The following is a 24,925-nucleotide window of genomic DNA, read 5'->3' as shown; positions in this document are numbered from 1 at the left end:
CCCGAGCCCAGACCACAGGGGTGAAGTCGCAGCTCACAGCACTTTGGGGACCCAAAGACCATCCTGGCCACACCCTGGCCTGCGATAAGACTCCTCGGTCCACGTCAGGGGGTGACTCAGAGGGTGGCCCCTGCTCAGGGCTGGGGTGGAGAAGCCGTGACGTGGGACCGCCAGCCACCCCTTCCCCTGGGCACTCCCTCCAAGAGGGAGACTCCAGAGCCCCCCTCCCCATTCATCCAGGCCTCCTGCTAACAGTCCTGAACCCCTCTCCGTGCCCACCAAGCCGTCCCTGCCCGTGAGGGCCACAGCTGGAGCTCATCACAGCCCCGGGAGCCCAGTAAAGTAGGTGATGTGATGCTCTGGATTTTGTAGGCGAGGCAGCCAAGGCACAGAGAGGTGGAGTAACATGCCCAAGGTCACACAGCCTGGTTCCACAAGAAGAGAAGCAGGATTTGAACCCGATGCCTGGCTCCAGAACGCCTGTCCTGGGCCGGCCTCCGTCCATCTCTGGCTGCCACACCGTTACACATGCACAGCGGATGCTGCAGTGGAAGGAAGCCAGAGACTGAGCACCACGTGGGGCCATGGAGTGGGTGGCGTCTGAGAGGGGCCCGGGCGGGGAGCAGGGAGGGAGTTCACTGTCCCCTCCCTGGGAGGACCTCCAGCCTGGGCCTTGGCTGCTGGGGCCAGAGGGGCAAGAGTGGAGGGGCAGGAGGGGCAGGCAGGGTCCAGGGTGAGAGTCTGTCCCCAGGGCCAGTGCTCGGCTGTGGAAGGAGCGGCCAGCCGGAGGGGACGCCGGGGCTGGGGTGGCAGGGCTGCAGGGGCCTCAGCCCCAGCGACAGCACAGCTCAGACTGGGGTGGCCAGAGGATCTAGCGGGACCTCTTCCAGCTGGGTCCCAGGGTCTGGCTTCAGGCGCAGCCTGATCCAGGCCCTCATCGTCCTCCAGCCCTCTGGACTGTGTTCCCTCGGTGCTGGTCGCATTCTCAGGTTCCAGCGGTCAGCCACTGCCACTGGCCCAGACCCTTGCCTCTGAGGGGCTTCGCCCCACGGCCCCAGCAAGAGGAAGTGAGTCCCCTTGGCCCTGGCGCACGGTCCACCCCTGAGAACCTGGGCTACAGCCTCCAGTCCAGCTCCTGTAGGGCCCCTGATCGCCTCCTGCTGGGACTCACTGGACGGAAGCTATGTGGGGACCAGGAGCAGGAAAGGCGGGCGTGCCTCCACCCCCCGAGGGCCGGCCTCTGCTCGCACTCCGGGGCCAGGGAGCTCACCCCCGTCAAGACGGGCCCTGCGTGGTGAGGAGGCTGTGCCTTCCTGGAACCACGTTCTGCTCCTGAACCTTTGGAGGTGGCAGGACCCTAGGGGCCTGGGGAGCACGTTGCCCTCACCTGCGGAAGGAGGCTGTGGAGTCAGCCTGCCCGAGCTGTTGCTGTCTGTTAGCTCTCAGGGGCCGACGACCCTCAGCTTCCCATCTATCCAGAAAATGAGAAGCAAACTTCCTCCAGTCCTGAAGTACCAAAGGGGTGGTGGGCAAGACACTAGCAGGCCCCAAGACCCCTGCCCACAGCCTCTTCTCGGGAGTGTGGGTGGGCCTGACCTTATCAGATGAGCCCTCAAAAAAGGGGCCGGGCCTGTCAGGCATCTGTAATTCTAGCAGCTTGGGAGACCAAGGCAGGAGAATCACAAGTTCAAAACCAGCCTCAGCAACTTAGTGAGACCCTCTCAAAAAGGAAAAGGGTTACGTACCCCTGGGTTCAATCCCTGGAGTGAATTAGAAAATAAAAGGAGGCTGGGCCCTTCCTGAGCAGGGGTCTTGGGGAGCAGGGGAGGCGTGGAGAGGACCACAGGCAGGAAGCCGTATGTGACAGGCCTGCAGCGGGAAGCCCTTGGGTCTGACCCCAGGGTGCCGGCCATGCCCAGTGCCAGGAAGGGACATGGCCGCCCGGACAGCCAGGCTAGTTGGGAAGAGTCGGTCACGTTGATGGAGGCTCTGCCGTGTCAGCTGCCTCGGCCTCCGAAGGAGGAATCATCACTGACCCGTGTGTGACCTGGGCAGAGAAGGCAAGCCCAGAGAGGTTCACAAGCTTGCCCCCGGTCACACAGCAGGGAGCTGCAGCACTGGAGTGCGGCAGGGACTCGAGCCTCTCCTGCTGAGGCCGAGCGGACTTGCTGAACTGTGGTTGTTTGAAGTTAGATTACAGCCACCCAAGATGAGCCCACTCAGGGAACAGCCAGGACTGGAGCGGGCAAACAGAGAGTGCCTGCTGTGCTGGGCAGCCTCCCCTGCCCCGTCTGGTGCCCGCTATGCTGCTGTCACGCAGCACCACAGGCTGGGGACTCACGAGGAAGGGAAGTTGAGACGGGCAGTGGTGCACACTTGTAGTCTCAGCTGCTCAGGAGGCTGAGGCAGGAGGACCAAAAGTTGGAGGCCAGCCTGGACAACTTAGTGAGACCCAGTCCAAAGGGTCTGACAGGATGCACCTGGGTCCCCTGAGTTCCATCCCCAGTACTGGAAGGAAGGAGAGAAGGGAGGAGAGAAGGAAGAAAGGGAGGAAGGAAAGAGGGAAGGAGAGAAGGAAGGAAGGAAGGAAGGGAGGGAGGGAGGGAGGGAGGAAGGAGAGAAGGAAGGAAGGGAGGGAGGGAGGGGAGGAGGAAGGGAGGGAGGAGGAGGAGGAAGGAGAGAAGGAAGGGAGGGAGGGAGGAAGGGAAGGAAGGAGAGAAGGAAGGAAGGAATGGAGGGAGGGAGGGAGGGAGGAAGGAAGGAGAGAAGGAGGAAGGGAGGGAGGGAGGGAGGAGAGAAGGAAGGGGAGGGGGGAGGGAGAGAAGGAAGGGAGGGAGGGAAGAGAGAAGGAAGGGAGGGAGGGAGGAGAGAAGGAAGGAAGGGAGGGAGGGAGGAAGGAGGAGAGAAGGAAGGAAGGGAGGGAGGGCGGAGAGGGAGGAAGGAAGGGGAGGGAGGGCGGGGGGAGGGCGGGAGGGAGGAGGAGAAGGAGGGAGGGAGGGGGGGGGGGGAGGGAGGGAGGAGAGAAGGAAGGAAGGAAGGGAGGGAGGGAGGAGGGGAGAAGGAGGGAGGGAGGGAGGGAGGAGAGAAGGAAGGGAGGGAGGGAGGGAGGAAGGAGAGAAGGAAGGAAGGGAGGGAGGGAGGGAGGGAGGGAGGGAGGGGGGGGGAGGGAGGAGAGAAGGGAGGAAGGAAGGGAGGAGGAGGAGGAGAGAAGGAGAGGAGGGGGGAGGAGGAGGGCGGAGGAGAAGAAGGAAGGGAGGGAGGGAGGGAGGGAGGAGGAGGGAAGGAAGGAAGGGAGGGAGGGAGGGAGGGCGGGAGGAGGGGAGGAGAGAAGGAAGGAGGAGGAAGGGAGGGAGGGAGGGAAGGAAGGAGAGAAGGAAGGAAGGAAGGGAGGGAGGGAGAAGAGAAGGAAGGGAGGGAGGGAGGAAAGGAGAGGAAGGAAGGAAGGGAGGGAGGGAGGGGGAAGGAAGGAGAGAAGGAGGAGGCAGGAGGGAGGGGGGAGGGAGGAGGAGGAGGAAGGAAGGGAGGGAGGGGGCGGGAGGGAGGAGAGAAGGAAGGAGGGAGGGAGGGACGGGAGGAGAGAAGGAAGGAAGGAAGGGAGGGAGGGAGGAGAGAAGGAAGGAAGGAAGGAAGGGAGGGAGGAGGGAGGGAGGAGAGAAGGAAGGAAGGGAGGGAGGGAGGGAGGAGAGAAGGAAGGAAGGAAGGGAGGGAGGGAGGAGAGAAGGGAGGAGGGTGGAGAGAAGGAAGGGAGGGAGGAGGGAGGGAGGAGGGAGGAGAGAAGGAAGGGAGGGAGGGAGGGAGGAGGAGAGAAGGAAGGAGAGAAGGAAGGAAGGAAGGGAGGAGGGAGAAGAGAAGGAAGGGAGGGAGGGAAGGAAGGAGAGAAGGAAGGAAGGGAGGGAGGGAGGGAGGAAGGAAGGAGGGGAAGAAGGAAGGAAGGGAGGGAGGGAGGGAGGGAGGAGAGAAGGAAGGGAGGGAGGGAGGGAGGGAGGGAGGAGAGAAGGGAGGGAGGCGGGAGGGAGGGAGGGAGGGAAGGAAGGAAGGAAGGGAGGGAGGGAGGAGAGAAGGAAGGAAGGAAGGAAGGGAGGGAGGGAGGGAGGGAGGAGGGAGGAGAGAAGGAAGGAAGGGAGGGAGGGAGGGAGGAGAGAAGGAAGGAAGGAAGGAAGGAAGGGAGGGAGGGAGGGAGGGAGGGAGGAGAGAAGGAAGGGAGGGAGGGAGGGAGGGAGGGAGGAGAGAAGGAAGGGAGGGAGGGAGGGAGGGAGGGAGGGAGGGAGGAATGGAGGGAGGGAGGGAGGGAGGAATGGAGGGAGGGAGGGAGGGAGGGAGGAGAGAAGGAAGGGAGGAAGGGAGGGAGGGAGGGAGGAGAGAAGGAAGGGAGGGAGGGAGGGAGGGAGGGAGGGAGGAATGGAGGGAGGGAGGGAGGGAGGGAGGGAGGGAGGAGAGAAGGAAGGAAGGGAGGGAGGGAGGGAGGAAGGAAGGAGAGAAGGAAGGAAGGGAGGGAGGGAGGGAGGAGAGAAGGAAGGAAGGAAGGGAGGGAGGGAGGGAGGAAGGAAGGAAGGAGAGAAGGAAGGAAGGAAGGGAGGGGAGGGAGGGAGGAGAGAAGGAAGGGAGGGAGGGAGGGAGGGAGGGAGGAGAGAAGGAAGGAAGGGAGGGAGGGAGGGAGGAGAGAAGGAAGGAAGGAAGGGAGGGAGGGAGGGAGGGAGGAGAGAAGGAAGGGAGGGAGGGAGGGAGGGAGGGAGGAGAGAAGGAAGGGAGGGAGGAGAGAAGGAAGGGAGGGAGGGAGGAATGGAGGGAGGGAGGGAGGGAGGAATGGAGGGAGGGAGGGAGGGAGGGAGGAGAGAAGGAAGGGAGGGAGGGAGGGAGGGAGGGAGGAATGGAGGGAGGGAGGGAGGGAGGAGAGAAGGAAGGGAGGGAGGGAGGGAGGGAGGGAGGAATGGAGGGAGGGAGGGAGGGAGGAGAGAAGGAAGGGAGGAAGGGAGGGAGGGAGAAGAGAAGGAAGGAAGGAAGGGAGGGAGGGAGAAGAGAAGGAAGGGAGGGAGGGAGGAAGGAGAGAAGGAAGGAAGGGAGGGAGGGAGGGAGGAAGGAAGGAGAGAAGGAAGGAAGGAAGGGAGGGAGGGAGAAGAGAAGGAAGGGAGGGAGGGAGGAAGGAGAGAAGGAAGGAAGGGAGGGAGGGAGGGAGGGAGGAAGGAAGGAGAGAAGGAAGGAAGGAAGGGAGGGAGGGAGGGAGGGAGGAATGGAGGGAGGGAGGGAGGGAGGAATGGAGGGAGGGAGGGAGGGAGGGAGGAGAGAAGGAAGGGAGGAAGGGAGGGAGGGAGGGAGGAGAGAAGGAAGGGAGGGAGGGAGGGAGGGAGGAATGGAGGGAGGGGAGGGAGGGAGGGAGGAGAGAAGGAAGGGAGGAAGGGAGGGAGGAAGGGAGGGAGGGAGGAATGGAGGGAGGGAGGGAGGGAGGGAGGAGAGAAGGAAGGGAGGAAGGGAGGGAGGGAGGGAGGAGAGAAGGAAGGAAGGAAGGGAGGGAGGGAGGGAGGGAGGAGAGAAGGAAGGGAGGGAGGGAGGGAGGGAGGGAGGGAGGAGAGAAGGAAGGAAGGGAGGGAGGGAGGGAGGAGAGAAGGAAGGAAGGAAGGGAGGGAGGGAGGCAGGAGAGAAGGGAGGGAGGGAGGGAGGGAGGGAGGGAGGGAGGAAAGAAGGAAGGAAGTGAGGGAGGGAGGGAGGAGAGAAGGAAGGAAGGAAGGGAGGGAGGAGAGAAGGAAGGAAGGAAGGGAGGGAGGGAGGGAGGAGAGAAGGAAGGGAGGGAGGGAGGGAGGGAGGAAGGAGAGAAGGAAGGGAGGGAGGGAGGGAGGGAGGAAGGAGGGAAGGAAGGAAGGGAGGGAGGGAGGGAGGGAGGGAGGGAGGAGAGAAGGAAGGAAGGGAGGGAGGGAGGGAGGGAGGGAGGAGAGAAGGAAGGGAGGGAGGGAGGGAGTGAGGAGAGAAGGAAGGGAGGGAGGGAGGGAGGGAGGAGGAGAGAAGGAAGGAAGGAAGGGAGGGAGGGAGGGAGGGAGGGAGGAGAGAAGGAAGGAAGGGAGGGAGGGAGGGAGGGAGGGAGGGAGGGAGGAGAGAAGGAAGGGAGGGAGGGAGGGAGGGAGGGAGGGAGGGAGGAGAGAAGGAAGGCCTGTGGGGCCATGTCTCCGTGGGGCGTGTGGGCGGGGAGCAGAGGGGGGCGTGGGTCCTGGGGACAGCACACCCCCACTCAGGGCGCCCGGGGGCCCTGGGCCTCCAGCAGGCCCCACACCCTGCAGCGGCCCCCCAACAGTTCCCTCAGGACACGTCCATGCGGGGCAGATGGAGCCCTCCGGTCGTGTCCGTCCTCCCCAAAGCCCTGCCTCTGGACTGCACTGGGGACCACGCCTGCAGCCCAGGTGGCTTTAGGGACCGTCCAGCCCCAACCATGACAGGTGTGTCCACCTCCAGAGCCCATGTGGTTATGTCTCCCTGGGCAGCCGACCACTTATCTATGCCCTGGGACCAGAGCCTGGCCACACCAGACGTCCAGAACTGAAGGTCACCCTCCTGCCCCCCTGGCCAGGTGCATGTGCTGGGGACATCTGGTCAGCCCCTCCCTGTGGAGGGAGCTTTTCATGGCTGAATACTATTCCATTGCCTGGTTTGGTCCCTGTCCCTCGTCTGGTGGACGTGGGCTGTGACGCCGCTGCAGGGCCGCTCCTGGGGACGTGCGTTTCCACTTCCCAGGGACTTGCTGGCTCCTGTGCTGAGGTGGCCACACACCTCTCCAGGAGCCGCCAGGGTGTCTTCCGCAGAGGCAGCGCCCTTTCAGGCTCACCAGCCGCACGAGGGGCCCCGGCTTTCCATCCTGACCAGCTTGCTGTTGCCGAGGTCCCCGTCCAGGGTGTGGTGTCCAGCTGGGGTCTTGGTGTGCCTTTCCCTCACGGCTAAGGGCCGGAGCCCCTGCATGAGCTCCTCGGCCATTGGTCCGTCCGTCTTTTTGGTTGTTCGTCTTCTCATTGTTGAGTTGTGAGGGCTCTTTATATATTCTGGGCCAAAGCCCCTCACCAAACAGGTGGGTGGCGCCTGTGTCCCTGTGTCCTGTGGGCTCCAGCCCTTCCTCGTGGTCCTCTCCAGCACAGAGCCTCGCCCGGGGCAGGCCGGCGTACCTATGGAGTCCTCACTGGGCTCTTCCAAGGTCCTCTCTTGAGAAGACCCCGCCCAACCCACGTCACAGAGATTCAGTCCCCTGTCTCCCTCCAGGGGATCCGTGGCTGCACGGGCTGCGTGCCTCACGTCCGTGGGGTGTGGGGCAGGGGCCTCTCCGTCCGTCTGCATGTGGACGCATTTCCCCACTGCGTGGTCCCAGCGCCGCCCGCTGCCCGTCCCTGTCACACTTCCAGCTCCCACAGGTGCCAGGCCCCACCCCGCCGCCTCTTCTCCCCTCCTTGGGTAGCTCGGACCTCACGTCCACTCTTCCAGCAGGACTGAGTCCCCGTCCCTGCCGAGGTCACTGGCTAACCAATGCTGAGCCGCTGCCTTCTCCCCATCCTTCCTGGCCAGGGTCACACTGGGACCACGGAGCGGGGTCAGTGGCCACCAGTCTCAGGCTACTGTCCTTCCTGACTCTGTGGGTCAGGCAGAAGCTCCTCGGGGTTCCTCGCCCACGGCCCCTGCTCCTGCCCGACGCTCAGCCAGGGCCCGGAATCCCTCTTCTGTTCTCACAGGAGTTGCCTCGTATATTATTGTCCATTGGCAATTTTCGGGGGATACCGGGGATTGAACTCAGGGGCACTTGGCCGCGGAGCCACATCCCCAGCCCGATTTTGTATTTTATTTAGAAACAGGGTCTCACTGAGTTGCTTAGCGCCTCCTCATTGCTGAGGCTGGCTTTGGACTCCAGATCCTCCTGCCTCAGCCTCCTGAGCGGCTGGGATTACAGGCGTGGCCCCTGCGCCCAGCAGCAATATTATTTTGATACACATCCATGGGCAGGGTGGTGCCTTGGTCCCTGTGTGCGAGGTGCCGGGGCCGGGGGAAGCCCATGACCCACCTGCTGACTTATGGCGAGACGTTGGAAGCTTGCTCTCGGCCACTGTGCACTGCGGGGATGTTGACCACGGCCACCTGCCACACAGATCTGAGACCTCCCCGCATCTGAGCCACTGCTCCGGGGCTAGGAGCCCCGCCCTCGCCGCCCTCCTGCTCCCCGCGTCTGCGAGAGCAGCTCCTTGCCTTCCACCCGGAGGTCACGGCCGGGTCCTCCTGCCCCTCGCTCCGTCCACTCTGTGGAGGGTCCTCCAGACTCATCCGTCATGTGGCAAATGACCAGTTTCCCCTCTCTGAGGCTGAGGGGGCTGCAGTGTGGCCTGCACGGTCAGCTGTGGCCCTTAGGTTGAACCCGTCCTGGCTGCTGTGACGGCCTCTTCCTGTGGTGGCAGCGAAGCCGTGTGTCATGTGGGCGTCGTGCCTGCACTATGTGTGCTGCGTGTGGACGTGTGTGGACATGTGTGTGCTGTGTGTGGACGTGTGTGGACGTGTGTGTGCTGCGTGTGGACATGTGTGTGCTGCGTGTGGACGTGTGTGGACGTGTGTGTGCTGCGTGTGGACGTGTGTGTGCTGTGTGTGGACGTGTGTGGACGTGTGTGTGCTGCGTGTGGACATGTGTGTGCTGAGTGTGGACGTGTGTGTGCTGCATGTGGACGTGTGTGGACATGTGTGTGCTGTGTGTGGACGTGTGTGGATGTGTGTGTGCTGTGTGTGGACGTGTGTGTGCTGCGTGTGGACGTGTGTGTGCTGCGTGTGGACGTGTGTGTGCTGCGTGTGGACCTGCGTGGACGTGTGTGGACGTGTGTGTGCTGCGTGTGGACGTGTGTGTGCTGCGTGTGGACGTGTGTGTGCTGCGTGTGGACGTGTGTGTTGTGTGTGTCATGCACAGTGTGTGCACGTGTGTCGTGTGTGTGGTGTGTGGCGTGTGCCTGCCCTGTGGTGTGAGGCCCTGGGGAGGCCGTGACCATGTCTGCTCGTCTGTCACCATCCCGCCCCAGGCTGAGTCCAGGAGGCCGTGTCCAGTTGGGGTGGACGTCCCTGCACTCTGGCGTCCTGGGATTCTTCCTGGAGGAAGGCCATGGCCTGGGAGGAGCGCTTGCTTCCCTGTCCCCAGGGCGGCCTGCTCGGGCTGGACGGCGAGGCAGGACAAGCCAGCATGAGCCCAGGGTACTCTGCACAGCACTGCCAGACGGTCCCCGACGTAGCGGCCACGGCCTCCGTCTGCTGTTCCTGTGTCCCCATCCCTGTCCTGTCCCCTCAGAGACACCGGTACCCATGGATGGTGTCACCCTACTCAGCGGCACAGGGCTGCTGGGGTGTCAGCTCACAGGGCAGAGTGACTGCCCTGGGGGCAGGCGCCACTCTCAGTCACTTGTCCCTTGTCAACCACCGCTCCTTGTCACTTGTCCCTTGTCAACCACCGCTCCTTGTCACTTGTCCCTTGTCAACCACCGCTCCTTGTCACTTGTCCCTTGTCAACCACCGCTCCTTGTCACTTGTCACTTGTCAACCACCGCTCCTTGTCACTTGTCCCTTGTCAACCACCGCTCCTTGTCACTTGTCCCTTGTCAACCATCGCTCCTTGTCACTTGTCCCTTGTCAACCACCGCTCCTTGACACTTGTCACTTGTCACTTGTCAACCACCACTCCTTGTCACTTGTCCCTTGTCAACCATCGCTCCTTGTCACTTGTCCCTTGTCAACCACCGCTCCTTGACACTTGTCACTTGTCACTTGTCAACCACCGCTCCTTGTCACTTGTCACTTGTCAACCACCGCTCCTTGTCACTTGTCACTTGTCAACCACCGCTCCTTGTCACTTGTCACTTGTCAACCACCGCTCCTTGTCACTTGTCAACCACCGCTCCCTTTCCGTGTCTCACAGAAAAGAAGAGCCGTGCTTTTCCCGACTCATGTGTGGGTGGCGTGGTTACGGCTTGCTCTTGATGGTCAAACGGGCACCTTCTCCTGTGGACGGTACAGAGGGCAGCAGGGCCCTCAGGGGCTCTGGTAGTCCCTGCGTATCGGGCTGCGGTGGCCTGAGAAAGAGGGTCCCGCTCGCGCCTTGCCTGGGGCAGCTCTGTGCTGACCTGAGGGAGCCCGGGAGCAGGAGGGGCGGGGCTCCCGGGGCCTGCTGACCAGCCTCCTGTGACGCGGGCGCTCCCTGGACCTGAGGGGCCATGTGGGCGTTGGGGCTCCTGCGCGGCGCCTGAGTCCTGGCCTCGCCCAGGCCCTGCTCTCCACCAGTGTGACCGCAGCGCTGCCTCAGTCTCCCCCGCGTCCACGACTGGGCAGCAGAACACGCGCTGGGGACCCGAGAGCTGGGGGACGCAGGGACAGGCAAGAGCCACAGCCCCGCGTCCTTCTGGGTGGCTCTCCTGGGTCTGCTCCGCCGTCACAGCCCTCAGGAGACGTGCAGTGGCCCGGCCGCCGCAGACAAGGCCTGGCGGTTCCTTAAAAGCCACCCATACACCCGGGCGGCTGGGGCACCGGATCCCCCGCAGGGAAATGGAGGCCCAGAGCCCCACGGAGGCGAGGAGACCGCACAGCCGCTGCGCTGGCCGGCGGCAGCCGAGGGTGCCCGATGGACGCTAAGCAAGCCCTGGTGCGGCCACTCCCTGTCACGCAGGCTGGGGCCACTGCCCAGCCCAGAGAGGGCACCACCCTCCGACCCACGTGTGCCCAGGTGGTGCCCGCACGTCACACGCCACACGCGTCCATCCGCATCACCTTGAACCCAGCGGCCACAGAGGTGGGCGCAGGCCGTGGGGCCCGGGGCGGGGCGGGTGGCGGGGTGGCAGCTCCGCGGGACAATGCAGAGCCGTCCTCGGGCGGTGGCGGTCAGAGGAGCCCACTGTGACACAGTGACCTGGGACTTCAGATGGGCATGGCGCAGCACCAGGGGCCGGCTGGGGGGCTGCAGGTCCGTGCGGCGGGGTCACTGGGGGAGACCGGGGGGACGGGACCTCGCAGTGCCTCTGCACCTTCTTGTAAACACAATCTTTTCAGAGTCAGCAGCAGAAGTAATCCTGGGGGGCGATGGGACCCGCCCCAGGCACTCAGAGAGAGGAGGCAGCGCGGGGCCTGGTCAGTGGGGAGGAAGGACGAAGGACGCTCAGAGGAACTGACGCGCTGGGCGGGGCGGGGCCCTGGCTGCAGACGGGGCGGGGCTGCTGGAGCCTGGGCGGGTCCCCAGGGCTGGGATCCTGCAGAGCCCCCCAGAGCGGCGGGAGGCGGGCCTGGGGGGAGCTGCAGCAGAGCAGGAGGCCCACCCTCCTGGAAGCAGCGGGGCTGGTCCTCTCGCCAGCCTGCTTAACACAGTGCACCTGTGGCACCCGGATCAGTTTTGAGAGGACATCTGTCTTGTTACCTCACTGCCACCAGCTGTGGGGCCACGTGAGTGTCTGTGGGGATGCAGCGGAGCCCTGGGAGGGGCCAGGCTGCTTCTCATCAGCCTGACGCTTGTGGGCCTGGCCAGCAGCCACTCGTAGACAAAGTCCTCTCATCTGGCAGCCTGCTTGATCAACCCCTCCCTGCAGCCCACACCCCACCACTCATTGTCCCAGAGAACCTCGCTCTGGAGTCGGCTCTGCCTGGAATACCCCCTCCTTCGCTCAGCACGCATTCCCCACAGGAGTGAGTGTCCTGGGTCCCCGTGGCCTCAGGAGCTTGCGGTTCTGTGCAGGGAAGCCCCTCCAGGTACCTCCTCAAAGCCTGGGAGTGAGGTGGAGGGGAAGGCAGAGGCCTGACAGCAGCGAACAGCCAGAAGGAAGCCACCCACCAAAACGGGCCAGTGGGGTGGACAGTGGCTGCAGTGGACAGATGGGCTGCCCGCGATGTCCGGTTGAGCTCCTGCCCCGAGGTGGAGGTGTAGGAGGGGGTCTGGGGCCGATGGCGGCACCCGGCCAGCACACGGCGAGAGCGCTGCCTGGGAACAGGCCCCAGGCTCCTCCGTCTCCCTCGGACCTCGGCCCCCAGAACTGCGGGAAGTCTGTGCTGACTCTCAGCCGCCCAGGCTGCAGCGTGCCCAGGGCTGCGGGGAGGGGAGCCAGGCTGCAGCGAGCCCGGAGGTGCCAGCCCTCCATGGCAGGGCGCAGGCGTGGGAGCAGCAGCCTCACGTGCCACGGGTATGAGTCGCCCCGGAGACGCCTTTCCAGACAGTCCACTCCAGGACGCAGCCCTCGCCCCGGCTGTGTGTGGACCTGTGTCCTTGCCGCGTGTGGCCAGCCCTCGCCCCGGCTGTGTGGACCTGTGTCCTTGCTGCGTGTGGCCAGCCCTCGCCCCGGCTGTGTGGACCTGTGTCCTTGCCGCGTGTGGCCCGCCCTCGCCCCAGCTGCCTTCCTCAGTCTCAGCACCAACCAGGTCTGCCCCTGGCCCTTTGCACCTGCCGAGTTGGAAGCTGCTGTGATCCTAGCTGGTTTCCTTCCCCAGGCCCCAGATACCAGCGTCTGCCAGACACCCGGGCACGGGCACCACTGCCTGGGGCTCCAGAGCAGACTCGGGCGTGGACTCCTTCTCCCAGCGTGGGGAGGCAGGGACCCTCCGGGGCCCCTCAGGGGCTGCTCTGGGGTGAATGGGAGCCAGGAAGCCAGGGCACAGCCTGGCTCTGCCATGCCAGCTCAGTTTCCTCATTCAGAAAATGATTCCTGGGCATCAGGCCTTGGTCACTGGACGCTGCCATCGTCAGCTCCCTGGAAACAGCTCTTGCAGATTATGGTGAGGCTGGGAGAGCGGCGACCTTCCTGGGTGACCCAGGTGGGCCCTGCATGTGTCACGAGTGTCCTTGTCAGAGGGGGCAGAGGGAGAGCTCACACACACAGGCCAGTGTGGCCGGAGGGAGAGACCAGAGCCATGCAGCTGCCAGCCAAGGACGCTGGTGCCCCAGGAGCCAGAGGCCAGGAAGCAGAGCCTGGGCGTGAGCGTGGGCCACCCACCGCACTCCCGACGCCTGGCTCAGGCACAGTTTGCTCAAACCCCAGCCTGGGGCACTAGGGAGCCCCTGACTCAGAGCTAGGGCTGCGGCGAAGGCGAGGAGGGTTTCCCACACGCCTCCCCGAATGGCACACCAGCGTCCTCTTCCCGACCACCCCGAGGGTCTTCATGCAAGAGCTGAACCACTGAAGGGCCAGGGAGCTGAGCAGGCCCCAGGGATGCAGGTGAGGAGGGGCTGGACCCTGGTGGCTTCCAACTAGGGCAAGCTGCCCGAGTCAGGGCTGGCCACCCAGGCCCTGGGGCCTCTGGTTGGGTCTGCTTCTGCAGCCCACTGACCTCTCTGGGCCTCAACTGCAGGGGCCCTGGCCCAGTGGCGGGGCTGTTCCGCCAAGCTGCTGACAAGGTCCGAGCGTGGGGCGGGCTCCGCAAGGCCGCGGGTCCAGGACGGGCGCGCCCTTGTGATCTTCACTTGTAACTGCAAGTCACAGTCCCTGACCGTGGCCATGGGAACTTGGCCTCAGTGAGTCTGCGAGCTCGGGGAGGATGAGTGCTTCAAACGTGCGCCCACCACACAGAGGCCCGGGGTGCAGAGGTGGAGGGGCCCAGAAACCAGTTACAGGAACCGCGGGCTCCTAGGCTGCCCACACCCGCCCAGTTAATGCTTTACCACAAAACGGCCTGACAAACAGAGCCGGACACTTGTGCCCACAGTGCAAGGGCCGCCCTGCCCATCTTACAGGACTGGGGGACGCTGCCCACCTAGAGGGAAACAAGCGGATGGGATAGGGACCCCCACGGAGCCGCCTGCTCCCTGCACAGGCGGGTAAATGGCAATGGTGAAGGAGGGGAACCTCCCTCTCAGACCAGGGTCCTCCGGCCGTCCTTCCCGAGGGCCTCCCCCGGGCCCAACGCCCTCCCCACGGAGCCCCAGCCCAGCCCTGCCTGCCCCCCGCGTCCTCCTCCCAGAGCGCCCACCTCCAGGAGCCTCGGCCCACGCCCAGCACAGGAGGGCGACGGACCCTCGGCAGGCCCTGCCTGAGCGAGGGAGCCAGGCGGAGGACATGTGTGACAGCCGGCGCCACGAGGGCTGCTGGGGTCGCGGGGCCTCCGCGCCACACGCGGGTGTGCGAGTGGGAGGCCTTCCGCCCCTGGAACGTCAGCCGCTACGCTCCAGCGCGCGCTGCCTGCCACACGTCACACAGGTGTCCCCGCCCAGTGCGATGGCCCTTGCCTGCTGGTGCCCAGCTGGTGGCCCAGTGGCGGCTGGCGAGGAGGCCACGTCCACGTGCAGCAGCTGGGGGGACCTGGACTCTGCCGGCCGCCTGGTGTCCTCGGGGACCCCGCTGCCCCTGGGTGCCCTCTGCCCACAACCCGCTCCCCGGCTCAGGTCTGGGTCCAGCCCTCGGCATGCGGTGGGGCCTGAGGGGGTCTCAGCCAGTCCTTCTGCTGCCACGTCCCTCGTGGTGCCAGCTGGTGGGCCCGTGTCCAGGCGGGGCAGGCACGTGGGCGGTAGGGCGTCCCCGCCTCGGGTCCTCCTTAAAGCCCCGTTGCCCAGGTGGTCCTGCACCCGCAGCTGGGCAGTGAGGGTTCCCGTCCCGTGTGGCCATTCCGGGGTGCCAGGCGTGTCCTTGAAGGGACGGGTGCCCAGCCTGTCCTCCTCCAGCCCCGCCTGCAGCCCCGGGCCCTGGGCCTCCTCACCCGTGGCTTGGTGCAGGCCTGGTCACAGTGAGGGCGCTGGCCGGCAGCACGGGCTCCCTCCCGTGCCCTTCCTGGGGCCTGGGGCATGGACACCGTGCACTGCGCCTTCCGCAGGCACCTGGGGTCGGTTCTGAAACCTGACGCGGCCCGAGGGGGTCACGGGCATCGGCTGCCCACGAGTGTGAGGGAGGCGGCCACCTGCACGGTCCTGCCCGCCTATTCATGAGCGCAGTGCGTCCAGTCTGGCGGGTGCCCTTCCAGGCTGCGCGGCCCTGGACGGTCCCAACTCTGGTTTTGGAGTCGAGCGTCCCGCCTCCCTGGCGCCTTCTCCACGCGCTCGGGCGTGAGCCGCCATCCGGGGCTCCGGGGTTCTACGTCAGTGACGGCGTCCCCTGTGCACGCTGCCCCTGGCTTCCAGGCGGCCCTGGGCGTCCTCTGCTCTTCCCTGCTGTGCTGTGACCGGCGGGGCCCTCGGCCTCTGTGGACCAGCGTGGCGGGGTCCCGGAGCCACGCAGCGTCGTCTGCTGCTCCTGTGTCCACGTCAGCCGTGGCGGGACCCACCAGGCCCAGGCAGGCCACGCCGCTGCCTGTCTGCTGTCCGTGGCCGGGGGTCAGGGACAGGTGCTCTGCTGTCTGGGGCCTCCAGCTCAGGGTGTCCCACGGTCTGTCCACGGCCTACAACTGCGCCGACGTGCACAGAGGGCCACGGACCCTGGGTTCCATCCAGCAGCCAGGGAGGCCGTCGCCAGAGGAGCCAGGGCAGAGGCACGGAGGTGACGGCCCCCTCCTCTGTCACCTGATCCCCTCTAGAGCCCTCTGCAGCACGGGCGGGGACACTCGCCTGGCCAGTCTCCAGGCCTTGTGGGGAGTGGGTGTGTCCGCAGCTCTTCCTTGTGCTGACGACCCACTCAGCAGACCTCCCGCTGGCCTCTGCCCTGGAGGACCTGTCCTGGGTGTGTGTCTCTGGACGGGCTTCTCCAGCTGCCTGGCGGGTGGGATGCACTGGGGCTGCCCAGGCAGGGGGCGGGAAGGGCAGGGGAGGCAGGGTCAGCTGGGCTCCGGGCTGGTGGGGCTGCTGGGCTGTCACTTTCAGACCCCTGCCCCGCCCACCCTGCCCAGCCCCAGGGAGGGCTCCACGCCCTGCGGACAGTGCTCGGAGGCCATCACCAAGCTGGAGCCTCCCTGCTTGTCCCCAGTGTCCCTGCTTCCTGGTGACAGCCAGGCCTGGAGCTCCATCTTTTCAGGAAGGAAATCCAGCCCAGGCTGCGGAGGCTTGAAACCCCGTGCTGGCCTGGCCAGTGGCTTGTGCTTGTGGGCAGAGGCCCAGGCCCAGTGTCTCAGTGGACCAGTGACCGTGTCGGCAGGGCTCAGGGCCGCTTGCACGCTGCAGCTGTTGGCAGAGCTCAGTCCTGGCTGTTGAAGGACCAGGGTCCCCCGTCCTTGTGGGTGGTCAGTGGGGACTTCTTGGCTTCTGGAGGAACCTCAGCTGACTTCCATGCTGCCTGCTGGACAGGCAGCGAGTCAAAGCCTGCAGGACTGTCCCCCCGCCGCAGGAGCCGGACTCGGTCTAGTCCAGGCCCGTGTTGGGGTGGCCCAGAGCCAGCGGATCAGAGCCCTTGAGTACACCTACAAAGCCCCTTTGCCACCAGCGTGACTGTCGTCTTCATCAAGGGGTCACACTGGGGAGGGCACTGTGCGGGCCACACAGTCACGCTGCCCACAGCCCTCCCTCCCGGCGAAGGCCCCTCCTGGGCTTCTCCCTCTTTTTGCACCAACTCTGGGGGGGCTGATGAGCCCGGGAGAGCGGGCTGGTTGATTCGGATGCTGCCGGGTAGCTGCCCAGCAAGGCACAGCCCGTAGACAGACGAGGAAACAGGCCGCGGGGGCCAGCGGGGGCCAGAGGCAGAGCTGGGATCCAGCTGGCTTCTTGCCTGAACCCGCGCAGCCCGACCTGCTGCTGGTGGACTGGCCCAGTCAGGGGCAGCCTGTGACTGACACCCCTGGCCAGGCCCTGGACGCCTGAGAAGCTGCCAATGGACAGCCACCAAGTCCCTGGAAAGCAAAGCCGAGGCCCCAGGTGGTGCAGGCAGGAGCCTGAGGGCAGCTCCCAGTGAGGTCACCAGACGCGCTCTGAGGACTGGGAACTCGCTCCTCCTCCAGGACCCCCACCTGCCCTTGAGAGAGTCGGACGCCCACCGGGCTGCGGCCACCTTCTTGCAACACCTGCCCATCCAGAGGCCACAGGCCGCGGCGGCTCCCTGTGGTGGGGAGGATGGTGGTGGACGCGCTCAGGTGCTCACGTGCCCGCCGAGCCTCAGAGTCCACATCCGAAGCCCGAGGCCAGCTGGACCTGTGCTGGGGAGGAAGCTGCCAGCCGTGTGGGGCCGGGGCTGTCGCTGTCCTTCTCTGTTCAGAGGACGAGCTCCGGGGAGCCGGGAAGGAGTGTTTCGCCCCAGCCCTGGGCACCCTGCACGTGGCTCGCCCGCTCCTGGCCGCCTGCAGCAGTTGACAGTGGTCAGTGGGCAGCGAGCACAGGGTAGGCAGGGTGCCTCCTTCCAGAACCCCGCTCTGCACCCAGGGTCTGTCACCGCCGAGGCCCCGCCCGGCCCATGGCTGGCCTCACGCCCGCTCTGCTGGAGGAGGGCTGTGGGGTGTGGCCTGGGCAGAGCAGGGCTGGAGTCCAGCGGGCCTGGCCCAAGCCGGCTGAGTCCCAGGGGCCAACAGCGCTCCTCACCCAGCCTCAGAGAGCCAGAGGCCGGGAGATGCTGCTCCCGGGCCTGCGTGTGGCCCTTTCACGCCTCCTCTCTTCTTCCTCTGGTTATGGATGAAGAGACAGAAGGCCTGGGTGGTTAAGCAAGTTGGCCATCCCTCCAGTTTTGGTCCAGTGCTCTGTGGCTGCTGGGTCGGCTGCAGCTCCGCGTGCTGTGGGCCGCAGCAGCGGTGGGCAGGGCCGGCCCGCCCGAGCTCATGGCCCACCTCGCCGCGCCTGTCGCCCTCATCTCCCTGGTGACCGACCTGAGGCTCAGAGAAAGCAGCTCCCTGAGGCCCTGTGCTCGCAGGCAGGTGGCCGAGGGTGCCTGGGCCTGGGATCCCAGCCCACGTGGAGTGTTGGCAGCAGGCCCTACGGTGGACACTGTCCAGGGGCAGCGACCTCAGCGCCTGTTCCAGCCGAGCGCTCCCCAGGTGTGGCCGGCTCTGGGTGCTCTCTGCTGCCCCCTGGTGGCGAGGCTGGGCGCCCCTGCGGGCCGAGCATGGCTGGGCGAGACCTGGGCTCAGCATCCCGGCTAGTTCTGCACTGGGCTCTGCCCTGAGCTCCCTGCCTCCCCAGTCCTGGTTTGCCTCCCCTGTTACAGGAGGCTGAGGGAGGCAGCAAGGTTTCTCCTGGAGAGGCTTTGGGCGTGGGGAGGCTGGCGCAGGGGGCCACTGGCTGCACCTCAGGGTCCAGTCTGCTCCCAACCACCTCATTTGAAATCACGTCTGAAAGAAGGATCTGCAGGACGGTGGGGCTGGGGGCCATCGCCCAGGAGCCTGCGGCCTCTGAGCCACCCGAGCCTCCATCTCCCTACCCGAAGGTTGGTGAGGACACCACCTGAGCCCCCTTCCCAGGGGCCAGGATAGAGGCGGCACTTGGAGCTCTAGCGACAGGACTGAGGCTGGTGGCAAGAGGGGAGGGCTGGGGGCTTTTGCCCACTGCCCACCTCCGGCAGGGCTGATGGGGCTGGGGTTGTCCTGTCTGGGCTCGGGGGAGTGCTTGGGCCTCCCTCCCCTAGCCTGTGACGCTCTAGGGGTGAGAAGTCCAGGAGCCACCCGCGAGGCCTAATGGCAACATACCGCTTGAGGCAGGCTGGTAGGGTGGTGTAGTTACTGCCCTGGGCTCTAGGGCTCGGCCTCTACCTGCTGTGTGACAATGGATAACACACTTAACCTCTCTGTGCCTTTGTTTCTTTAACTGGAGTGATAATGGTCCCAACCTCCTCACACACTGGCATTTTGAGAACAAAAGTCACAGGGCAGCACCAGATGCCGAGGAGGCTCCCAGGGAAGATGGGGTCACCTCAGGATCCCGCAGGCGTCCACCACCTTCTCACCATTCGACAGGCAAGGAGGCTGAGGTTGAAGTGGGAGGCTCAGGCCATGCGGGAGACGCCAGCAAGCTGCTGGAGATATTTATTGCCATAGCGCCCTTCCCTCCAGCCTCGCCCTTCCTCAGGGCCAGTCCCTCCGGGCGTCAGGGCAGGTGGCCGGGGGCCAGCCAGGGGGCCCGGCCGCAGAAGCGTTGGGGCACCAGGTTGGTCCTGCGGAGGTTGAGCTCGGAGGCGAAGGTCCTCGCCTTCTGGTAGAAGAAGAGGGACATCTCGCGGTCCATGAGGAAGTGGTGGTAGATGGTGGCCAGGCGCGTGCAGATCTTCAGCTGGGCCTTCTTGTGGCCCAGGTCCACGGCTGCCGCCAGCGCCAGCTGGTAGTAGCCAGCTGCGTCGAACGGGTCCTGCAGGTGGAGGTGGGCTCTGACCCGGGAGCCCGAGCCCCAGGCCACCCCAGCCACCCCACCAGGCCCTGGGCCTTGGCTCTGGGCAGCAACCGGCCCGTTCCTTCCTCCCAGGTGCGCAGGGCAGGCGGCTGTGTGCCCAGGAAGAGATCAAGGCCCCTTCTTGGGCACCTGGGGACCCAGCCACAGGGCAGGCTGCAGGGACCACGTCCGGCCACCAGGTGTCGCCGCGCGGCGGGCATTCAGGTGAGCGGTGGGCTCCTTGATTCCTGTCAGCCTAGAGCTGCGCCCCCCACCCCGCCGGCAGGAGAACCTGCGCTGTTGGTGAAGTGCTGGGCTGAGGCTGGGAGCAGGAGGCGGGCAGTGGGAGAGGCCCGCTCAGGGACCAGCAAGGACAGCGGGCTGCGGCCCCTGCACCCTTCCCCGAGCCTCGGCCATCTCTCTGGGCAGGCCTCCTGGGCAGGGGCCCGGTGGGCGGGATGTGAATGTGGGTCTCAGGGGACACCGGTGCCACCCAACACATCCCAGCCTTGGTGTCTCCTCCGCTGGGGACCCCTGACTCTACCCCATGCTTGAGCGTCCTGCACCCCATGACCTCCTGGCTGGCCTCAGCTGCGGGAGGGCCGGACCCCAGGCCGAGGCCCACAGCCCTGCACTGGGCAGGGGCCCACCTTCAGGTCACAGAAGAGGATGTGTCCGAGTGCCAGGTACACCTTCAGGTAGTACAGCGTCTCCTCCTGGAACTCCAGCGGCCAGCTGCAGAGAGACAGGGCCTTGAGGTAGAAGTGCTCGGCCAGCTCGCCGTGGCCCAGCCGGTGGTGCAGCGTGGCCAGCCGGTGGTAGGCCACTCGCTCGTTCAGCCGGTCACCTGGGAAGCGGGGCAAGGGGCGGGCGTGAGGACGTGGCCCTGGGGGTGGGGGGGGCCATCTGGGGCAAGTGCAGACCCCGCAGCGCCTGCCTGCCTCTCGGCACTGGGCAGCTCCACCCCAGCCTGGCTTTTCCCCTGGACCACGGGCTTGGGCCGAGGGGTGGATCTGGACACCCCGCGCAGGTCCATGCAGAGCCGCCCGGACGGGGTGCCTTTGGCTGCTGTCTTTAACCAGGAACCCTAATGGCCCCCAGGTCCATGTGCTTCTGGGCACAAGGCTCAGGCCCCTGCAGATAGGGCGTGGCCCCTTTCTGGGTCTGTCACCAGCAGAGCCTCCAGCCTTGGGGACTTTGCCTGTTAGAGAGGCAGGCCAGCCTCCTGGTCCCCAGTGTCCTTCCCCCGCAGGGCCAGCCTGGAAGCTCTGCAGCCCACCTGCTCTGGGCCAGGCCTGGGGCACCAGCCCTGGTCATTCGTGGGGAGCTCCCTGTCTCTGCAGGAAGACAGGTGGCCTGGCACAGCACAGTCTGGGGAGGGGCTTTCGCCAGCCAGGGAGCAGTAGTGGCTGCCAGAGCAGGGGGACCACAGGAGAGGACCGGTCCATGGAGGCCCAGCCCCCACATTCAGCGAGCAGAGCAGGGGCGTGTCCAGGGGCACATGGGCTTGCACCCCAGAGGGGCCTGTGCCCTTGGTGAGACAGGGTCTGGGGTGGGCACGGGCCGGGCCTGGGCCCCGACGGCAGGCAGGGCTCACCCAGGGCGATGCTGAGGGCCAGGGCCTCGTGGGCGAACTCCAGGCCCTCCCGCGACGACTCCAGTGTGGCCAGCAGGGCCGCCAGCTTGTTGCACAGCCGCAGCTTGGCCTCGCGGTTCCCCACGGTGACAGCCAGGGGCAGCGCCCGGTCCTGTCACGGCGGGGAGGTGGGTCAGGCCTCGGTGGCTGCATGCAAAGTGCCCCTCTGCCCCCGGAGCCCCGCTCTAGAGTGCTCCCCGGGAGAGCACACGCCAGAGGGGACCTGGTGCCCACCCACCCCCACGGCCTCGGACAGCTCCTCCCGGGTCGCCACAGGGCCTGAGTGGGCAGGCCCAGCACCCTCTGCTTGAAAAGCACACAGTTACGAGGACCAGGGCCAGCTGCACACCAGGGACCAGGGGACAGGCAGGAGAAGGCCAGGTCTCACGGCAGGTCCCTTGACACCTCCCATGCCTCCGAGCTATTTCCTCATCCTAAGATGCAGACAAAACCTCCCCCAGGGATCCTCAGACCATGCTGGGCCTCATCGCCTGCCCAGCTGGGGCGTCAAGGTCACCCCTGGAAGCCAAGCGGGAGCCCGCCCTGCCACACTCCGCCTCAGCCCATCAAGGGCCCGCCTGAGCCCCGCCACGGCCTGGGCGCTGCTCACCCGGTAGAAGGACACGGCCTTCTCCCGCTCCCAGGTGCCATTGAAGAAGATGTCTCCCGCTGCCTCGAACAGCTCCAGCCCCAGGTTGGGGTCCCCTGTGCACAGGGCAGCGTTCTGAGCCACCTGCAAGACGGGAGGCTCTGGAGACCAACCTGGACACCCACACGCGGCCTTCTCTCTCCCTGTGCCCTTGGGCCCCGGGGGGCCACAGCCCCAAGCCCCTGAGAGCGCGGGCATGGGCGGGTGCAGGACAGAGCCCAGCCTGGCCTCCCTCCTGCCCACGCGTCCCAGGTCACTGTGTTCCCTCCACTTGCTGCCCCTTTGTCTCCACTTCTCCTTCAGGTCCTCGGCCACCCTGACCTGGCCATCTCCACCTTCTCTCCCTCCTGGAAGTCCAGCTCCATGGGAATGGGGACTGAGGCACAGCTGCGCCCACTGCCTGGTGCACAGTAGGCGCTCAGTGGACCCTGAGTGAAGGTTAGCCCTGCCTGAATCCAGCCAGAAGCTACTGCTCGCAGCTCCGGGGACGTGCCAGGTCCCTGGAACCTCTGGGCCGCTGGATCTGCGAGTCCTGCTGCCCGGAACACCCCTCTTCCAGGGGCTCTAGGCCCCCTTGCCAGCAAATAGCCGGAGTCCAGCCTTCCGGTGCCCAGAGCAGGACGGGTTCTCCTCTCGACCAGAGCTCCTTTCCTGAGTCCTCAGCCTGGGCTCAGGGAAGGCACACAGTGGAGCTCAAAAGCAAAGGCTCACGGACTCCCCATGTGTTCCGGCACGTTTGTGGAGTGTCTAGAAACAGCTTGTATGGTAAATGTTGCTTACAGGAACTGTGCCTCATGCCACTGAAGCAAGTTCTGAGTGCCAACTGAGTGGACACACCGTTTGCACGTTGACTAAGCGCTTCCTGTGTGCCAGCGCAGGGGGCCCATCGTGCTGCCCTCGGGGAGCCGAGATCCTTGTTGGAGATGCTGGGCCCTGGGGGAGACTAGGAGAGAGCCCCGAGGGCAGAGAGGGAGACAGGGGCCCCTGGCATACAGCAGGTGCTCAACAGTGGCTCTGGAATGGGTGGATGGCGGGTGGGTGGTGTGTGTGGACAGGTGGTGAAGGAGGTGGGCGTGCCGGCAGGGAGGCGGGGGCGGGGCGCCCTGCCGTGCCACCCGCACCTGGATGTACAGGTCCACCAGCTCGTCCTGGTGCAGGATGTAGTAGATCTTGCCAGCCTGCAGCCAGGCATGGGCCTCCTTCTCCTTCTGCTGCAGGTCGATGAAGATCCCCAGGCTCCGCTTGGTGTAGTCCAGAGCGGATCTGTAGGCCCTGGAATCAGTCACCGGTGTCAGACAGCAGCCTGGCTCTTCCCCTGTGGGTCTGCTGACGGATGGACCCTGCCGCGTGCAGCGCCTGCCCCTCCCGGGCTCTAGCAGACATGGGCGAACGCACGTCATGGTACCGAAAAGACACCTTGTCAGGGAGGAGGTGTCGGCGCGGCCGCCCAGCAGGAGCGACCTGCTTCCCGTCACTCCCCCGTCCCCCGCCGGCCCAAGCAGCTCCGTCTTCTCTGGACACACCAGGACCCATCAGCACAGGCAGAAATTCAAAGACTGTCTACACTGGGTTCTCAGACTTGCACCCCGCCCCTGGGCGGAGCCAAGCCGAGCCCCTCCAGCAGGCCTCCGGGCGGGGCGATGCCGCTCTGCCGGCCCAGGGTCCACACTCGAGGACCAGCACTCTGGAGCACTGGCCCATTGCACCTGGACAGGAGCCCACCCCCCAAGTCCTCCTGGACATCTGGCTCCTGCCCAGCCATCGGCGAGTCCTACATGAGAGGGGTGTTCACTGCAGGGATCCCCCTGGGCGTGTGGGCTGGTCAGTGGAAGCCACATCGGGTCGTGTCCTGAGGTGCTACCTCAGGGAAGCAGGTGGGACAACCGGTTCTGCTTCTTTGGGTGCAAAACCTTGGGAACTGTCATGTCTGGACAAGTGAGGCCAGATCACCCTGTGACTAAAGACTCGGGGTGAGCAAAGCTCAGCTTACAAAAGCCGCCACAGCAGGAAGGGTGACCTAGAAATGCCTGCCTGGGTCTGTGGGGCAGAGATGCCTGTTTGGGAGGTGTGAGAGCAGATGCAGGGGCTCCCCACCCTCAGGGAGGCCAAGCTGGGACTCACAGGTCATGAGCAATGGCAGCATGACCCCAGGCCCATCAGGTCAGTTTGCTGATGCCAAGGAAACCCGTGGTCACCAAAGAGAGAAGTTTCCCAGGGGCAGGGCACGGATTCCATGCCACCCCTACCCCCACTGTGGCAGTACTCTTACCGCTCGGTGCCCAGGGACAGGTAGAGTTGGCTGATGGCCTCCAGGAGCTGGCCCTCCAGCCCCTTGTCGGCTACCCTGCGGGCCAGCGTGAGCTGGAACTCGTGGTAGATGACGTTCTGGGCCTCGTTGGGCATGACGCTGCTATAGAAGTGGCACAGCTGCTGGACGGCTTGAAGTTGGCCTGAGGAGAGCAAAAGGAGGATGTCACCCTTGTGGCTCCACAGTGGCCACACGCAGGCGTCACAGGCCCTTGCTGCATGTCTGCCTCTTCCACACCTCCTTGAGCCAGGTCCTTGCAGATGGGAAACTGAGCCAGAGACAGTCCAAGAGGCCTCCTCAGGGGCACAGCATTGAGTGCCCAGTGAACAGCATTCTGTGGACACCCCAGAGACAGCACTGACCATTTTGATGAACCCCAGGGCCAGGGTTCTGTCCAGGCATTCCTACTGCATCAGGCCTCCTCTTTCCGCCTCACCAAGCTCTCCCAGCCAGAACAGGGGCTGCCTCTGCCCTGCACTGATGGTAAGGTGGCACCAGCACCCAGCACCTCCTCCTACAGCTGGACACACAGAGTCCAAAGTGTTTGCCTGGAGCACATGGCACATGGTAGAATGGAATTCAGTTGGGCTCTGGTATTACAAAGCCTGCACTCTGTCCAGCAGGCCAGGCTCCAAACCACAGGCCTGCTGGCCTTTCCTCAAACCAGGGACTGGGAGTTATGGAGAGCTTCCAATTGTCAAAAATAATCCAGAGGTCAACACAGAAGTAGAACCTACCCACACCGTAAACCAGCTAGACCTCATAGGTACTTTAAAACACTCCACCCAACAATAGCAGAGTACAGTCTAAGTGCTCAAAGAACACTGTCCAAGATAGTCCACATGCCAGACCACAAAGCAAGTCTTAGTAAGTGTAAAAGGGTTGAAATTATTCAGTTACATTGAAATGAAACTAGAAGTTGGTAATAGAAAGAAGTTTGGGAAATTCAAAAATATGTGAAAATTAAAATACACATTCCTAAATAACAAGTGGGTCTAAGATGAGCTCACAAAGGAAACTAGAAACTACTTTAATATGAACAGAAATAAAAGTACAATATGCCAAGACCTTGGGGATGCAGCTAAAGCAGAGTGTAGAGGGAAATTCATAGCTCTGAATGCCTTTGTTAAGAAAGAAAAATTTCAAAGCCCATACCTAAACTTCCTCTGTAAGAAA

General features: G+C 64.8%; 1 protein-coding gene across 4 annotated transcripts in view; it reads right to left on the bottom strand.

Moving 5' to 3' along the window:
* Nucleotides 1-18,530: 18,530 nt before the first annotated feature.
* The window catches only part of Sh3tc1 (SH3 domain and tetratricopeptide repeats 1), a 33,624-nt gene continuing 27,229 nt past the window's right edge, over nt 18,531-24,925 (bottom strand). The window contains exons 12-17 of one of the 4 annotated variants that reach the window (XM_047567144.1): nt 23,711-23,891; nt 22,563-22,713; nt 21,403-21,525; nt 20,754-20,904; nt 19,807-20,003; nt 18,531-19,135 (exon numbers count right to left, since the gene is read on the bottom strand). In XM_047567144.1, the coding sequence (XP_047423100.1) occupies nt 18,878-19,135; nt 19,807-20,003; nt 20,754-20,904; nt 21,403-21,525; nt 22,563-22,713; nt 23,711-23,891 (1,061 nt within the window). In that variant the 3' untranslated portion in view covers nt 18,531-18,877. Of the gene's footprint in view, nt 19,136-19,806; nt 20,004-20,753; nt 20,905-21,402; nt 21,526-22,562; nt 22,814-23,710; nt 23,892-24,925 lie in introns of those variants that run through there. The other 3 variants (XM_047567143.1, XM_047567145.1, XM_047567146.1) reach the window with 3 other exon arrangements.

Source organism: Sciurus carolinensis, chromosome 10 (assembly GCF_902686445.1).
Source record: "Sciurus carolinensis chromosome 10, mSciCar1.2, whole genome shotgun sequence".
In the NCBI taxonomy this organism is placed as follows: Eukaryota; Metazoa; Chordata; class Mammalia; order Rodentia; family Sciuridae; genus Sciurus; species Sciurus carolinensis.
Note: the sequence above shows the minus strand (reverse complement) of the source record. Positions and strands in the feature narration are given on the sequence as shown.